General features: G+C 40.1%; 1 protein-coding gene across 2 annotated transcripts in view; it reads left to right on the top strand.

Annotated features, from left to right (window-relative positions):
• LOC132829872 (claspin) overlaps positions 1–18,853 on the top strand; it is a 62,434-nt gene that overhangs the window by 26,050 nt on the left and 17,531 nt on the right. For both annotated transcript variants that reach the window (XM_060847268.1, XM_060847267.1), the window contains exons 19-24: positions 2,379–2,467; positions 3,248–3,409; positions 12,269–12,390; positions 13,157–13,284; positions 15,727–15,817; positions 16,146–16,225. In XM_060847268.1, coding sequence (XP_060703251.1) covers positions 2,379–2,467; positions 3,248–3,409; positions 12,269–12,390; positions 13,157–13,284; positions 15,727–15,817; positions 16,146–16,225 — 672 coding nt within the window. The remainder of the gene's footprint in view (positions 1–2,378; positions 2,468–3,247; positions 3,410–12,268; positions 12,391–13,156; positions 13,285–15,726; positions 15,818–16,145; positions 16,226–18,853) is intronic.

Genomic DNA, 18,853 nt, shown 5'->3' with positions numbered 1-18,853 from the left:
CGATTTTTCCAGAGTTGAAGGAGTCTTTAAAGATTCAAGATTCCAATAATGCATCCAATATTCCTGTTGCTGTTTCCTTTGATATCCTTGAACCCATCAGATCCAAAGATGTTATCTACCTTTAGACTGATTATTTTCCCCAGCAGACTTTCTCGTAATAGTTGTTTTTTTTTTCTCTTTTATCCCCTGTTACCACTTGATTATTCAGTGTTTTTGAAACCATATTGTCTTCTACTGTAATGACTGCAAAGTGTTTACTTATCTCCTCTGTGATTTCCTTGTTCCCTACTGTTATTTCTCCAGAGGATGTCCATTCATTTTAACCTGGCTTCCATTTTAATCTATTTATAGAAGTTCTCTGTATCTGTTTTGACATAACTTGGAGAGTAAACTAATTTTTGTTTTTTCCATCTTTATCTTTTTTTATCATCTTTTGATGGTTCTAAAACTTTCCCAATCACCTGGCTTACCACATGTCTTTGCTTTGTTATATGTTTTCCTTTCAATTTGGTGCAATTGGTTAGCTATGATTGCTTTGTCCCCTTCCTAGAATCACTGGACTACATGTTTGTTGCACGCCATATACTAAACGTTATTCTTTGTTCCTTCAAGTACTTTACTAGTTAACTCTGCCTTTATTACTTTGTAGTTACCCTTTTGAGTATAGGACAGTTTTCAACCCAAGCTTCTCGCTGTCGAACTGAAAGCAATAGTCAACCATTTTAGGGTCACTTTTTTTAGGAGATCTTTACTTCTCAGATCATACGTTAAGCATAAGCATTATTCCACATTTCCACACTTTTAATAGACTGAACCTGGTTGGATAGATAATGTATTGTGTATGTTCTATGAGTTCTTCATGACCTACTTCCAATTTGATTTTTCTCGATCTACCTGAAGTTTAAAGGCAGCAGTGATTAAGGTATTGCCTTTATGATCGTCTTGATTTTATGCTCTCCTATCATATTGCTACAGCTAGTAGGCTATAGAAAAGTCCCATCATTGTCATCTTGCCCTTGTTATTTTTTAACTTCCAATCATGTGTTCTGTACCTTCTGATTCAAAATGAAGTTGTGCAGGCAGCATTACATGCTGCTTTAGAACTGGTTTGACAGCACAACATATCGACAATATAACTTTATTTTGTACCATAATTTTCAAACTTGTATGGATAGATTTCAGAATTCTTTTTAAAAATTTCCCTGATTGAGATGACCAATTGCCTTTATATAATTTTGAATGAATATCTCAACATCTCTGTTCTAAGGGGTGAGGTGGATACTGTGCCAAATAAGTTATAGGAGGACAATAAATAAATAAATGAAGAGATTTGAAATGGAGACCTTTTCGGTAGATACTTCAGTGAGAGGCTCAAGGCAGTTGAAAGCACCAGGGCGAGCAGAGTGCGGATACGCTGACAGTTGAAACTAAGTTAGAGGTTTTAGGGAATGTATTTGTAGCAAAGATGATGCTGAGTAATAGCCGAAGGTGAGATTGTGGATTACTTAAATATGAACACTTTTTAAAATTATTGAGATGTTGACTGACTGGAAACTGAGAAAACAGCAAGGAGCTGGGTGCTAAATGAGTAGAAATTGGTGCACCATGTGACACTTTGCTTGAGCTTACACTGAGAAATTGTAAGATAGGGAAAACATTGAGCATAACAGTACTGTGGATGAAGAAAAATTTGATGGATTTCTTACATCTATTTGTGATGGAATCTCTTTTAAAAGCCTAACGTTGTGAACAACCCTGATTGAGAAGAAAATAATCTGTAGTGTCTTGGAGAAATTCAGATTGGAAACCAAAACTTAATTCAGATGTACGAGCATGTGATTTCAGGAACTGCGAATAGGCAAAAACATCCTTTCTGCAACTGCTTCTGTTCTGTGAACAGACCTTAGTGAGTACTCTATGGCTGCAAGCCACTTTGGTTAAAATACTTGGGTTGATTGTTTGCTGCTGTTGACTGGGGAACCAGTTCAAACCCTTCAAGAGTTTGACCCTGCTTTGAAAGATTTGAGGCAAAATTAATGCCGCTCCTGCTTCTTGGAATGCTGAGTAAATGTGCAAGATCTATTGTATCTGCTTTAATGTGTAATTTGATACTTATAATTGCTTGCCATTTGTCTTGATTAAGTAGCCTTGATCAAATGCAGAAAAGTTTATTTGAAAGAAAAACAGTTCATGCTGTTTTGGTCAGGGTACTCTAGTTACTGAGGAAATTGCATTAGTGTAGCATGTGATTGGTCACGCACCACCTCTAATGAATTCATGTAGAGCAAATGAATAAAATGTGACTTGTTTTGTGTGGTATTTTTGTTTTACAAAGTGAAAAGCAAAGAAAGATGAATTTATTTAATTTCTTTGACTAGGATGAGAGAAGTGTTGAAGAGGAAGATGATGAAAAAGTGGAAGATGAAGAGCAGCAGATGGCCCGGGAAGTTCTTAGGAAGCGCAAACTGTGAGTATGAAAGAAATTGTATTTCCTCCTCTTCTAAACCACATCTTGGAATATATTTCTGATGTATATTTCCAACATTTACTGCTTTCATCGTTGTTTGTTTGATTTAATTGAAACATTTCTAAGTTTTGAACACTGAATCTTTTCAGCTGTGACCTGTTGAATTCAGGAGAGGCGATGGCCTCGTGGTATTATTGCTGAAATGTTAATCCAGAGGGCCAGAATGTTCTGGCACCTGGGTTTGAATTCTGCCATGGTAGATGGTGGAATTTGAATTCAATTTTAAAAAAATCTGGCATTAGGAATCCAATGACTATCATGGATCCATTGTTGATTGTTGGAAAAAGCCACCTGGTTCACTAACGTCCCTTAGGGAGAGAAACTCACGTCCTTGCCTCATCTGGCCTCCATGTGGTTGACTCTGAACTGCCCTCTGGGCAATTAGGGATTGGCAATAAATGCTAGCCGAGCCAGTAGTACCCTCACCCCATGAATGGGGGAAAAGAAATCCATTTTCTGAAAAATAAATTTGACTTTGGAAGAAGGCAATATCTGGCATGTTTTGCTTTTGTGCTTTGGAATGGTCGTGATGCCCATAGTCAAACAGCCCACAGATATCTTATTCTAGGCTCCCTTCTGAAACATCACCATTTGCCTGAGCATTTTATGGGCCATGTTTCCAGCCATCAGAAGATATGTCATGCTTCTCATTTCAATATTATGGTAGATTATTGGTTGCTTCAGTCCAATTGTGACTCTAATTTTGAAATTATTTTTTAGGAAATTAAAAGATTTTGTTGAGGATGAGGCTGAACTCTCTGGCAGTGAGGTGGGAAGTGATGACGAATCAGATGCAGAATCTGATGACTATGAAGAGGATATAATTGAAGAGGAGCTTCCATCAGATGAGGAACTACAAGAACAAGTAAATAAAATCCACATGTGAGTACTTGCCAAATGCACAGGGTGTTTTCTCTCCATTGTTTTGGGTAATGATTAAGGATCAAGTAAAAAATTTGATCATTTCTTGGATCAGATCGGATCGACCATAAGATCCTTTTGAGAAGGATAGAATATTAGACTTGATCCCACAGTTCAATGTGAAATTGAGTTGAATATAAGTAACGCTGTCTGAAGTGTATGTCACGTAAAAGGTGTCTGCTTACTCGTGCGCAGATGGTGCCAGCGATGTCACGTTGCCACAATAGCCTTTTCACCATATTACACATGCATGAATTAACTAGCATCAGCCACGGTGGAGAACAGTGTGCAGGAGTAATGGACAGTTGCATGTTTGTCAGGTCCAAACTAGAGGCAAAACAAACAGATTTCAGCTCTTACCTTCTGTTGACCTCACGATGTTCAGGCGAGTTACTCAGACTGATGCAGGGTTGGAAGTTTGTGATGCTGGGCCCACTGATATTCATGCCCAAAATTTGTTAAAAGCATTCCATTGCTTTGCTGTGATGTCAGAAGTCACATGACATGCCACTGTACTACATCAGCCACCCACCCTTTCTTTGAATTTCAGAAGGGGCTGTGCTCCAAAAGTTTCTAATTTCAAATAAACCTATTGGACTAAAATTTGGAATCGTGTGGCTTCTGTCCACCCCAGTCCAGTACTGGCACTTCTACATCATTGCGGTGATGTGGAATTGCAAATTTGTGTTTGCACGTGAACGTTCATGGTGCCACCTAATGATGGCATTGATGAATAAACAGCCTGTAGAGAATAGAGAAGTAAAATTAAAATGTCTGGGATATGCTTTTGTGGAGTCAAGCATGGAAGTTTAGATGTTGCAATTTCTGTTATTCTGCTTCTTTGCAAGTTGTGCTAAAATTGAATTTGTGTGATATAATGCAGACTCAGCATTGAAATTGGTGCAATATGAAATACTGGCCCAAAAAAAATCAAGAAAAGCTAGGATGATGTATTTGGTATTTTTTAATAGCAAGATAATTATCTCTTGTAACCTCTCTGACTCTGAAGAACTTAAGTTTGTAAATACGGAGTCTCAGTCCTTCAGAAGAACATCTGTGTTGAAGTTTCAACTTTTTAAGCCCATTTTTCTGTTGTTCTTGCCTCCTCCTCATGCATATCTTAAATCCTTATTTTGTTTTCGGTACAAATTAGATTTTAATATTTGCAGTTTTATTCAAAATGTCTTCGGAGCACATGGTGTCTCAACATATTAGAGCAAATCCTCAAAATTTATACAGCTGATGGTAGAGTAAACGACCAGTGCCTTTTACTGTTGTCCAAAGTCTGGATCGCTCTTTGACTTCAATACGTCTTTTACATCACATTGAAGATTCACCCAGAATTTCATTACTCTTTGTCTCTCGAAATATGACTGCTGTATGGTCCAGATTATAGATCGATCTTTTGATACATGAGTATCTTCATTCGACTGTTGCTATCATGTAATGTCAAAATATTTGTTTTATTTACAACTGGAGTACTTTAATCGCATTGCTATTTCTGGGAGCTCTGTGATTAAATTGTATAGCAAATCAAGTTAGAGAGACTATTGTTTAGTTAATGAACTGGATTAATACTTGCAAGACCACCTAAAGTTAAGCATCGTAATTGGGAGTTTCACTTCAATTTCAGAATGCCCAAACGATCTTCTGAAATAGGTGAGCAGTGAATCATCATTGTTTTTTGCAAACAAAAGATGCGCTGCTTGAATTTGAATAATTTGGGACATTTGCCATCCTTTTGGTTTGTCCTCTGAGACTGTAGGCCAAGTGATGTCTTGTCATGCAATTAATCCATACATTTGAGTAAATAGTGAATGTCATAAGTTAACGCTTTAATAAATAAGCAAGTTACAATTGATTACAGTGCTTGACACTTTGGATGCAAGAACCAAGATTGAACTTGCTGTTGATTCCTGCTTTGTTGTCCCAAAAGAATTATGTTATCACATAATGCGTAGACCCTTCAGCCTGTTGAAATTGCTCCAACATTCGATCAGAATGTGCTGATCTGATTTTATACTCCACTCCATGTTCCGGCACGTTCCCAATTTAATCTTTCACCCACTTAGATATCAAGAATGCATCCGTCTTAAAGGTTTTGTCTCCATTGCTTTTTGAGAAAGGCAATACCAAAGACACACAATATCCTTGTGTCTGACTTAAATGAATGACCCTCTAGTTTAAAACTATGTCATGTAGTTCTGCATTCTCTCTCAAAAGGAAATGTCTTTTCCACATTGATCTGGTCAAATTCACTTTCATTTTTCAGTTAAGTCACCTCTGACTTCTAAGCTTCAGAGTGCAGACCTAGCTTGTTTAACCTTTCCTCAAGATAATCCATGCATTCCAGGTATTAGTCCAGTAAAGGTTTTCTGTACTGCTTCCAATACATTAGCATCTTAACTAAGTACGGTAACTAGTACTGCACAGTTTCAAACAATGGTTTCACCAATGCCCTGCATGACTTAAGCATCCATGCCAATATGTTGTCGTTTCCCACACCCCCACCCCAGCACATCGTTAATAGTAACTTCTAACATTTTCCCTAAAACGAATGTTCAATCTGTAATTTGCTGCTTCTGCATCGCTGCCTTTTTCAATCTAAATGAACCTTTCTTGAATATAATAAGTTTTGGGTAATTAAAACCAATGCATCAACAATTTCACTAGCAGCTACTTTTAAGACCCTAGGATGAAATCATCAGGATCAGGGAACTTGTCAGCTCGCAATTCCAACAAATTACTTAGTGCTGCTTCCTTGATCATTGTAATTTTCTTGAGTTCCTCCTCCCTTCCAATCCTGATTTAGAACTATTGGCAAGATAGACCAACAGTGTCTGTTCAATTTGTCTACCATCTCTTTATCTTCCAATACTAATTCTCAATGTTTTTTTCCCCTAAAAGACCAACAAAGAGCAATGCAGCACACGTAAAGGACTTTGGCCCTCCTAAGCCTGTACCGACACACTTTTGCCCTTCCATATTAAAACTGTCTTCACTTATAGGATCCGTATCCCTCTATTCCCTTCCCCTATTCATGTATTTGTCCAGGTGCTTCCTGAATGCTGCTACTGTGTCTGCTTCCACCACCATCTCTGGCAGCTCGTTTCAGGCACTCATTACTGTTTGTGTGGAGAACTTGCCTCACACGTTTCTTTTAAAATTTTATCCATCCCCCTGCACCTTGAATCTGTGTCCCCTAGTCATTGACCCCTTCACCCTGGGAAAGTGTTATACTTTCCACTGTATCCATGCCATTCATAATCTTGTAAAATTCTGTCAGGTCATCCCCAAGCTCTTATATTCCAGTGAAAACAAAACCAGATTTTCCAATTTTTTTTATAGCTAAAATCTCCATATCAGGTGACATCCTGGAAAACCTTTTCCGTACCTTCTCCAAAGCACCCACATCCTTCTGGTAGTGTGGTGATCAGAACTGTCTGCAATATTTCAAGTGCGGCCTAAGTTCTAGAAAGCTACAGCATAACTTAGACTCAGTGCCCCATCCAATGAAGGCAAGCATGCTTTAAGCCTTTTTTTACTACCTTTATCCACCTGTGCTGCCACCTTCAGCGATCTGTGAACCTGCACACCCAGTGCTGTCTGCATATCAATACTCGTAATGGTTCTGCCTCCACTTGACTTCCAAAATGGGTCACCTTATATTTGACGGGATTAAACTCCATCTGCCATTTTCTGGCCCTGCCTCCTTAGGACTTATATCCTAATGTATCCTCTGATAATCCTCCTCATTATCTGCAACTCCACCAATCTTTGTATAGGCTGAAAATTTGCTAATTGTACCAGCTATGCTTTCTTCCAAGTTAAAGGTTTAGATAGAGAGGAATTTTTTAAGTGTGTACAAGATAATTTTCTGATTCAGTATGTGGATGTACCTATTAGAGAAGGTGCAAAACTTGACCTACTCTTGGCAAATAAGGCAGGGCAGGTGACTGAGGTGTCAGTGGAGGAGCACTTTGGGGCCAGCGACCATAATTCTGTTCATTTTAAAATAGTGATGGAAAAGGATAGACCAGATCTAAAAGTTGAAGTTCTAAATTGGAGAAAGGCCAATTTTGACGGTATTAGGCACGAACTTTTGAAAGCTGAATGGAGGCAGATGTTCGCAGGTGAAGGGACGGCTGAAAAATGGAAAGCCTTCAGAAATGAGATAACGAGAATCCAGAGAAAGTATATTCCTGTCAGGATGAAAGGGAAGGCTGGTAGGTATAGGAATGCTGAATAACTAAAGAAATTGAGGGTTTGGTTAAGAAAAAGAAGGAAGCATATGTCAGGTACAGACAGGATAGATCGAGTGAATCCTTAGAGTATAAAGAAAGTAGGAATATACTTAAGAGGGAAATCAGGAGGGCAAAAAGGGAGCATGAGATAGCTTTGGCAAATAGAATTAAGGAGAATCCAAAAGGTTTTTACAAATATATTAAGGACAAAAGGGTAACTAGGGAGAGAATAGGGCCTCTCAAAGAACAGCAAGGCAACCTTTGTGTGGAGCCACAGAAAATGGGGAAGATACTAAATGAATATCTTCCATATCCTTTACCACAGTAAACATATGATGGAAGATATAGACTGTAGGGAAATAGATGGTGACATCTTGCAAAATGTCCAGATTACAGAGGAGGAAGTGCTGGATGTCTTGAAACGGTTAAAGGTGGATAAATCCCAAGGACCTGATCAGGTGTACCCGAGAAGTCTGTGGAAAGCTAGAGAAGTGATTGCTGGGCCTCTTGCTGAGATATTTGTATCATCGATAGTCACAGGTGAGGTGCCAGAAGACTGGAGTTTGGCAAAGGTCGTGCCACTTTTTAAGAAGGGTGGTAAGGACAAACCAGGGAACTATAGACTTATGAGCCTGACCTCAGTGGAGGTCAAGTTGTTGGAGGGAATCCTGAGGGACAGGATGTACGTGTATTTGGAAAGGCAAGGACTGATTAGGGATAGTCAACATGGCTTTGTGATGGAAAATCATCTCTCATAAACTTGATTGTTACTTCTTCAAAAAACTCAAAGAAGATGAATGAGGGCAGAGCAGTAGATTTGATCCATATGGACTTCAGTTAGGCAATAGACAAGGTTCCCCAATGGGAGACTGATTAGCAAGGTTAGATTTCATGGAATACAGGGAGAACTAGCCATTTGGATACAGAACTGGCTCAAAGGTAGAAGACAGAGGGTGGTGATGGAGGGTTGTTTTTCAGACTGGAGGCCTGTGACCAGTAGAGTGCCACAAGGGTTGGTGCTGGGCCCTATACTTTTTGACATTTACATAAATGATTTGGATGTGAGCATAAGAGGTACAGTTAGTAAATTTGCAGATGACACCAAAATTGGAGGTGTAGTGGACAGCGAACAGGGTTACCTCAGATTACAACAGGATCTGGATCAGATGGGCCAATGGGCTGAGAAGTGGCAGATGGAGTTTAATTCCGATAAATGCGAAGTGCTGCATTTTGGGAAAGCAAATCTTAGCAGGACTTATACACATAATGATAAGGTCCTAGGGAGTGTTGCTGAACAAAGAGACCTTGGAGTGCAGGTTCATAGCTTCTTGAAAGTGGAATTACAGGATAGTGAAGGCGGCGTTTGGTATGGTTTCCTTTATTAGTCAGAGTATTGAGTACAGGAGTTGGGAGGTCATGTTGCGACTGTACAGGACATTGGTTAGGCCACTGTTGGAATATTGCGTGCAATTCTGGTCTCCTTCCTATCGGAAAGCTGTTGTGAAACTTGTAAATCCTTTCTGAACCCTTTCAAGGATGTTGCCAGGGTTGGAGGATCTGAGCTACAGGGAGAGGCTGAACAGACTTGGGGCTGTTTTCCCTAGAGCTTTGGAGGCTGAGGGGTGACCTTATAGAGATTTACAAAATTGAGGGGCATGGATGGGATAAATAGACAAAGCCTTTTCCCTGATGTTGGAGAGTCCAGAACTAGAGGGCGCAGGTTTAGAGTGAGAGGGGAAAGATATAAAAAAGACCTAAGGGGCAACATTTTCACGCAGAGGGTGGTATGTGTATGGAATGAGCTGCCACAGGATGTGGTGAAGGCTGGTACAATTGCAACATTTTAAGAGGCATTTTGGATGGGTATATGAATAGGAAGGGTTTGGAGGGATATGAGCCGGGTACTGGCAGGTGGGGCTAGATTGGGTTGGGATATCTGGTCAGCATGGACGGATTGGACCGAAGGGTCTGTTTCCATGCTGTACATCTCTATGACTCTATGTAGGTCATGAAAAGCAGAGGTCCCAGCACTGATCCCTGTGGAACACCACTAGTCACAGCCCTCCATTCTGAAAAGCATCCTTCTGCCACTACCTTGTCTCCTCTGACAAAGCCATTCTGTGTCCATCTTGCCAGCTCACCCGAATACCATGTGACTTCACCTTTTTAGGATCCTTGTCAAAGACTTTACTGAATTCCATGTAGACAAAATAGCCACTTTTTCCTCAATCATCATTGTCACCTCCTCAAAAAACACTATCAAGTTAACGAGGCATGACCTCCCCTGTATAAAACTGTGCTGTTTTTCACTAATAAGTCTATTTGTTTCTAAATGCTTATAGATCTTGTCTCTGAGAATTTTTTCTGTTAATTTCCCTACCACTGACGTAAGGCTGACAGGCCTGTAATTTGCTGAATTATTCCTGTGACCCTCCTTGAACAATGGAACAACATTGATTATTCTCCAATCGTCTGGGACCTCACCTATGGCCAAAGAGGATACAACGATGTCTGTCAATGCTCCAGCTATTTGTTCTCTTCCCTACCCCAGTATTCTGGGATAGATCTCATCAGGACCCTGGGGACTTATATACCTTAATACTTTTTAGACACACAACACCTCTTCCCTTTGAATAGCAACTTGTCTTACAAATTTGACACTCCCTTCCCTGAGAACATCCTCCACAAATTCCTTCGCTTTGCTGAATACTGACACACAGTTTTCCTTTAAGACCTTACCTACCACTTCTGGCTCCATATGCAGATTTCCTCCTTTGTCCTTGAGTGGACCAACCCTTCCCCTTGCTATCCTCTTGCTTTTTTTATATGTTTAAAAAGCCTTGGGATTCTCCTTAATCCTGTTTGCCAATGACTTTCCATGACCCCCTTTCACCCTTATGATTTCTTGTTTAAGCTCTTTCCTACTTTCCTTATTTCAAGGGATTTGTCAGTTCCCACCCCCCTCGAGCTTATGTATAAAGTTAAAAATCACACAACACCAGGTTATACTCCAACAGGTTTAATTCGAAGCACACTAGCTTTCTGAGTGCCGCTTCTTCACCAGGTGAACTGCGACTTTATGTATACTTCCTTTCTCTTTTTGACCAAAACCATAACATCCCTGGTCATCCAAGGTTGATATAACTTGCCATATCTGTCCTTCATTCTCGCAGGAATGTGCTGCTCCTGAACTCTTATTTACAGCTGATTGAAATACTCCCACATGTAAAATGTGGATTTGCCCTCAAACATCTACCTCCAATCAACATTCTCCAGTTCCTGCCTAATATCGTTGTAGCTTGCCTTCTCCCAATTTAACCCAAAGACTGTTGTTATCCCTATCAATGAGTATCTTAAAACTCGTTATTACGGTCACCACACCTGAAATGCTCTCCCACTGAAACTTCACTCACCTGGCCAGGCTCATTTCCCAAAACCAGGTCCAATGTAATCTCTTTCGTGGTTGGACTGATAACATACTGTCAAGAAATCCTCCCGAATGGTCCTTACAAATTCCGATCCATCCAAGCCTCTGGCATGATATCCCAGTTGATGCAGGGGAAATTAAAATCACCCACCAGAACAACCCTACTGTTTTTACAAAATTCTGAAATCTGCTTCCAGTCCCTCCTCTATCTCCCACTGGCTGTTGGGAGGCCTATAGTATACCCCCAGCTTTGTGATTTCACCTTTCCTGTTCCTGAGTTCTACCCATACTGCCTTGCTGCACGAGTCCTCTGATGTATTCTCCCTCCGTATAGCTAAAAGATACTTTCCCCCATCCCTCTTACAGCCCTTTCTGACATACCTGTTACGTCTAAATACTGGGACTTTCAGCTGCCAGTCCTCTCTTTTTCAGCCAAGTCTCCAAAATTGCAATAATGTCATAGTTCCAAGTACTAATCAATGCTCTGGATTCATCCAGCTCGCCAATTGTACCTCTTGCGTTGAAATATAAGCATTTCAGACCACCACCCCTGCTCTTTTTCAGCAGCATTTCTCTGCTTGTTCTTCATCATGTTTGCTCTGGTTTCTGCGTCTCCCTTAATTCCTGCGTCTACTGTCCCCCTCCTCTGGTTCCCATCCCCTGCCACATTAGTTTAAACCCTCCCCAACCATTCTACCAAATACCCCTGAAAAGTCATCAGTCCCGGTCCTGCCCAGGTGTAATTCATCCAGTTTATACAGGTCCTACCTCCCCCAGAACCAGTCTCGATGCCCCATGAATCTGAATTCTTCCCCCTCGCACTATCTTCTGCAACATATTCATCCTATATATCCTACTGTTTCTACTCTGACTAGCTTGTGGCATTGGTAGTAATCCTGGTTAACAGTTTTCATGTTTTTATCTTATTGGCTAACTTTTTTTTGCACAAATATGTCTTATCTTTGAGCTTGCTGTTACCTTTGACTTTTTTAGTAAATCACACATAGCGGGTCTATCCATCAGAATTTTTCTTATTTATTGGAGCGTATCTTTTTCTATACATTTGAAAATATCCCTTTAAATGTTTGCAACTGTTAGCAAGCACCACTGATTGCTTTTTTTTTCATTCCATGACCCGACAACCTGCAGGAAAGCTTTGATGGATGAGGATAAACGGAAGTTGCGTCTTTATCAAGAACATTACCTAGCTGATGGGGACCTGCACAGTGATGGCCCTGGTCGTGCACGGAGGTTCCGTTGGAAAAATGTTGGTACGTTTTTCCAAATGTCAAATTCACTTACATAGACCATAGCCTCTTATTACCTGAATTGGGTAGTATTATAGAACAGACAGGTTTAGGAATTCAGTTACATGATTATTTGAAATTTGTGTCAGAGGTAGATATGGTTAAGAAGGTGTTTAGCACACTTGCCTTTATTGCTCAGACCTTGAAATGTAGGAGTAGGGATGTCATGGTGAGATCTCTTCTGGAGTACTATGTGCAGTTCTGGTCACCTTCTTATAGAAAGGAAGGATATCATTAAACAGGAAAAAGTCCAGAGAAGATTTACCAGGATGTTGTTGGGAATAAGGGGTTTGAATTATGGAAATAAACTGGATAGGCTGGGACTTCTGTCACTGGAGTGTAGGAGGTTGAGGGGTATCCTTATCGAGGTTTATAAAATCATGAGATGCATGGATACGGTGAATAGCAAATGTCTTTTCCCTAAGGTGGGAGGTTTCAAAACTAGGGGGCATACTTTTAAGGTGAGAAAAGAAAGATTTAAAAAGGACACAAGGGGCAACTTTTTTAACAGTGGTTTGTATGTGGAATGAACTGCTGTATGGCTCTAACCATTGGCGAGATGTTCTTGCTCCATTCTCCAGTGGATTATTATTTGTATTATTGTGTGCAGACAATGAAGTCTTTACTGAAAGACAGCTGAAGAAAGAAGCAGGAGGTGAATTAAATATTCCTCCTGATTTGAATTGAAAATCAGCTTTATTTTGAGGACGATAAATGTGTTTTATTTCAGATGATTCCTCGCAGATTGACTTGTTTCATGGAGATTCTGAGGATGAACCAGAAGAAGAGGAAGTGGATGATGCAGAAGTAAAATGGCGAAAAGATCGATTTGAACGTGAGCAGTGGTTTCGTGAGCAGGTGATTCTTGCACACTAAGCTGGTTTTGGTACATCAATTGGGTACACTTAATGTTAATATAACGTGCTAAACTATTAATGCTTCTGCCTCTTACAGCAGACATGTTCTATGATTTACGTCAATATTGTCACACTTTAAAATTGAGATTGGACTTTCTAGCAGGCTAACTAAGCAACATAGTTTTTTAATAGATCCATTGATGGATATGAGTTGGACTCCAAAAATACCAATCATTTGCATACATGTTCATGTATCAGGTATGCTCTGGACCCCAAAAGTGGGTTGGAGTGATTTATGGCTTACTATAAATACCATATGGCCTACTATTATCTATCCTTTGTCTGCCTAACTGCTGTTCTCCCTCACTCGCGCTCGCGCTCTCCCTCTCTCGATATATACCACTTTTTCCTAACTCTCCTAGTTCAAAAGAAGAGTCACTGAACTCAATGTCAAACTCTGCTTTCCCTCCATAGATGCTAAGCTTCTCTGGCAATTTGTTTTTGCTGCTGAGTAGACTATCATGTTACTTAGTCAGCATGTCAAAGCAAGAAGTAATTCTTGCTTATTTGATCATATTACTGCCATTTGCGATATGAGATACACCTGGGCATTTTGCTGTGTTCTACAGTCAGAATTTCTATCCAATGTAGCTGCTTTATAATCTAGAACCTTCTACACAGACCTGCCTTATGCATACTATTTAGTGAGTTAAGTGCTGCTCACGATGTCTCTCTAGGAAATTAAATTCAGCAATTGCTGGGAAAGCAAATGTCCTTCTGACTTTCAGCACATTATGTGAAATATGGCCAATTGATTTTTGAATTTCATTATCTGAATTAATACTTGGAATTTTGGTGAACAATGTGTTTTTTTATAAGAAAGGAACTGAAAACCGTCTTAAAATGACCACATGCATCACCTGACTACAGTGATCAGGTCACAGTGTGTGTTAGACAAAAGAGAGTGTAGCTAAACTCAATATTTTATCCAAAGGCAAGGGACCCATCCATCAAGTGCCTTCCCCAGGCACAAGTAGATCCTCATTGACTCCTTCTGTTTATGCTTCTGGGATTGTTCATATGTTTAAGATGGAACTATTACCTGTAATTATCAGACTAGAAAACAATTAATTCAATACATAAACTTGTGTTTCAAGCAACTGCTTGTGACAGAAGACTGGCAATGTTTTTTTGACTGCAGCACTCAAATAGCAAATGCAATCACAATAAACCTTATGGATTTCTCAGCCACTCCCCCAGACATCAATACCGGTGGGTTATTAAGTCTAATTAAACTTCACAAGACATTAGATTCCTTCACTTTGTTGATCTAGCCTTGGAGTTGCTTGAGAAGAAATTTCATCATGGCCTGCCCCATGACTGCTACTGTTCTGGTTAATCACAATCCTTCCCTAGGTCTTCCCTGTACTTCAAAATTGCACTCCAGGCCTCATTTCCAAGCATAACTCAATGCTTCACCAGCCCAGTTGCATTTCTGTATTTTCCCTGAGTTCTAATTTTGCTCAGATATGTGCAGCAAATATGGCTTGTCCACTATACTGAAGTATTAATGCTCGCAATCATCATTTGAGTCCTTGAAGCTTTGCCTAACGCACACAATGAGAAAATGCTTACAACATACCCTGTAGAGCCACAGGAAGTGGGAATGTTCTGAGTCCTGAATGTACACAGTCAACGGTGTGGGCTACTTGGAATATGGCTAAAAGTCATTCCAAAATGGAACCTCCAGTCTTTCTGTTCCACTGAACAATATGCACATAAATGCTTTTAGTAGTCTCTAGAAAACCTTCTAATAAGCTCTTCCCCTATCGCTGAACTGAATATAGCACCGTAACTATTGGAGCTTGATGTAACAATCTCATTGAATGCTGGAAATGGATGTCATGACAACTTGTGTATGTACAACTGTCCAAAGGTGGTATGCTTGATGCTACTACTTTATTTTTTCAGTTGGTAGGTAATAAACTAGCCCATTTTTCCTTAAAATAATCTCATGATTGATTCCTCACTGCAGTAGATCCTGGTAAACTACATTCTAATTGGAGAGTGATCTCGCTTGAAAAATAGGGAACTTGTTTACACTTCCTTACATTTTCATAATACTCTTGATGAAATTTAGTCACTCAGTTTGTAACGTATCAGCCTTTCTTTCTGGGCTGAGGTAGAGGCAAGGTGATATGAAAAATTATAACAACCAAGGAAGTGTAATTTTATTTTAAATATCATTGAAAACCTCTGCCTTTTGAGACAATAAGAAGTTTCCTCTTCACTGAAGTTGCACAAAAAGTTTTGATCTGGACATACTTTATTTTTACATGTTGATACTAAAATATATTTTGAATCTTTCCAGTTTTGATTTATGGTTTAATTTTCTATTGGATTTCTTCAGATTGAAATATAATCTCTCTCTCTTTTGGTCTAGTCACAGGATGCAGGTAGTGAAGAGGAAGTTGGTGAAGATAGTCAATTCATGAAACTGGCAAAGAAAATTACCGTGAAAACTTTACAGAAAGGTCTGTGCAATCAATGTTCTTCAGAGCAATTTTTGAACTTATCAAGAAATGTTTTCTGATCTTAGAGAAGAGATGAAGACTAAGTGCCATTTTGCAAATCAAACCGACATCAATATGTGCTTAAATGTGATTTAGATAGACTTGTGTCACAATTGCACCAGATTTTATTTTATCAGAAGTGTATGTGAAAACCTGCTGGACACTTGTCCAGTTGAACAAGGTTTAGATGGTGCCACTAAATGTAGAACAACTATTTGGGTTTACTTGGTGTAAAGCAAAAAGTATTGGAGAAGACTCGATCTAATGATTGCTCTATCTGGGTTTGCAGGTATCTCCATGGAAGTAGTTTCAGAGAAAAAGCAACAGGAATCGGTAGGACACAAGCCCCAGAAATCATCTGTCCTTCGGGTATGTGATCATTATTGAATTGGTTGCTTGAAAAGAAATGTGCTCCCCGTTTCAAGTATTTCAAAAATGAGAGGCAAGAAAAGGGATCAGAGTTTGTAAAACAGTTTGATGTTATTTCCATTTCAAAACACTGTTGCAAGTTTGTGATCAAATGAAGCATTCCATTACTTTGAAATAAAAAGTAACACTTAAATTTTGTAGAATTACTTCAGATTTTTGAACACTACTTTTATTATTTATGGAATGTGGGCATCGCTAGCTGGGCTAGCATTTATTGACTAAACCTAATTTTGCCTGAACGGAGTGCATTGTTAGGAACATTTCAGAAGGCAATAATGAGCGAACCATATTGTAGCCGGGATGAATGCATGGCTCAAGAGAGAGTGCGCGGGAGGGAGGGGTTCAGAATTTAGGAATATTGGGACCGGTTCTGGGGAAGATGGAGCTATGACAAATGGGGCGATCTACACCTGGGCCTGACTGCATCCAATGTCCTTGGGGGTGCTTTTGCTAACCGTTTTGGGCAGGGTTTAAACTAATGTGACAGGGGGATGGGAACCAAATGAGGTAGTCAGTGGATAGCATGGAGGTAGTAACTAAAGCCTCTAAGGACCTAGATCATGAAGTCAGCGTGACTAAGGGGAAGAGTAGGTCAGGAGCAGATGATAAATGCAAAGGGACTGGTGGTTTGAGGTGCATTTGTTTTGATCCAAGTAGGTAAAGCAGATGAATTTAGGGCTTGGATTAATACTTAGGAGTATGATGTTATTGGTATTACTTGGTTGAGGGAAGAGCATGATTGGCAACTAAATATCCCAGGATATCAATGCTTCAGGGGGGAATAGAGAGGGAGATAAAAGGGCTGGAGTAGTTGCATTACTGGTCAGAAGATATCACAGCTGTGCTGAAGGAGGGTACTATGGAGGACTTGAGTAGTGAGACAACATGGGCTGAGCTTAGAAATAGGAAGGGTGCGGTAACAATTTTGGGGCTGTACTACTGGCCTCCCAGCAGTGAACGTGAGAGAGAGATACAAATATGTTTACAGATTATGGAAAGATGTAGGAGCAACAGGATGCTGATGATGGGAGAATTCAATTTTCCCAACATTGACTGGGATTCACTTAGTGTGAGAGGTCTAAAAGGAGAAGAATTTGGAAGGAGCATCCTGGAGTGTTTTCTAGAGCAATATGTAAATAGTCCATACTAGACCTGGTAATGAGGAATGAGCCCGGCCAGGTTGCTGAAGTTTCAGTAGGGGATAACTTTGGAAATAGTGATCGCAATTCCCTAGGTTTTGGAATATTCATGGACAAAGACAAGAGTGATCCTAAAAGAGGAGTGCTAAAAGGGTGGAAGGCCAACTGCACCAAAATCTGGCAGGAGCTGGAGATTGGGAGCAGTTGTTTGAAGGTAAATTGGCATTTGATATGTGGGAGGCTTTTAAAGAGAGGTTGATTAGAGTGCAGGACAGACATGTCCCTGTGAAAATGAGGGATAGAAATGGCAAGATTGGGGAGCCATGATTGACAGATGAAGATGTGAGACTAGCTAAGAGGAAAAAGGATGCATACGTAAGGTCTAGGTGACTGAAGACAGACAAAGTTTTGGAAGAGTATCTAGAAATTGGGACCAATCTGAAATGAAGAATTAAGAGGTCTAAAAAGCCTTTTGTTCATATGTAAGGAGCATGAGAGTAACTAGAGAAAGGGTTGGCCCACTCAAGGACAACGGAGGAAAGTTTTATGCGTGGATTCAGAAAAGGGTGAGATTCTTAATGAATAATTTGCAACGGTATTCACTGAGGAGAGGGGCGTGAAGGATGTTGAGCTTATGGATAGATGTTTGATTAGGACAAGTCTGCATAGTGAAGGAGGAAATGTTGAGTATTCTAAAAGGCATTAAGGTGGACAAGTCCTCAGGTCCGGATGAGACCTGTCTCAGGTTACTGAGGGAAGCAAGAGGGGAAATATCTGGGGCCTTAACAGATATCTTTGCACTGGTGAGGTCCCAGAGGACTGGAGAATTGCTAATGTTGTTCTCTTGTTTAAGAACGATAGCAGGGATAATCCAGGTAATTATAGACCGGTGAGCCTGACACCAGTGGTAGGGAAGCTGCTGAAGAAGGTACTGAGGGATAGGATCTATTCCCATTTGGAAGAAAATGGGCATATCAGTTATGGGCAACATGATTTTGTACAGGGAAAGTCATGTCTTACCAACTTATAGAATCCTTTGACAGTGACCAAGTTGATTGACGAGGGAAGGGTAGTGGATCTCGTATACATGAACTTTAGTAAGGCATTTGATAAGGTTCCCCATGATAAGTTAATTTAGAAAGATGAAGTCGCATGGGGTCCAGGGTGTACTAGCTAGATGGATAGAGAACTGACTGGGCAACAGGAAGCAGACCGTAGTAGTGGGAGGGAGTTTCTCAAAATGGAGAATTGTGACCGATGGTGTTCCACAGGGATCCGAGTTGGGTGAATGCAGCAGAATATAGATAGATTGGAGAATTTGGTGGAAAACTGGCAGATAGAGTACAATTTGGGCAAATACAAGATGCATTTTGAAAGATCCCAATTCAAGAGTAAACTATACAGTAAATGGAAAAGCCCTGGGGAAATT

The sequence above is a fragment of the Hemiscyllium ocellatum genome, chromosome 30 (assembly GCF_020745735.1).
Source record: "Hemiscyllium ocellatum isolate sHemOce1 chromosome 30, sHemOce1.pat.X.cur, whole genome shotgun sequence".
NCBI classification, from domain to species: Eukaryota; Metazoa; Chordata; class Chondrichthyes; order Orectolobiformes; family Hemiscylliidae; genus Hemiscyllium; species Hemiscyllium ocellatum.
Note: the sequence above shows the minus strand (reverse complement) of the source record. Positions and strands in the feature narration are given on the sequence as shown.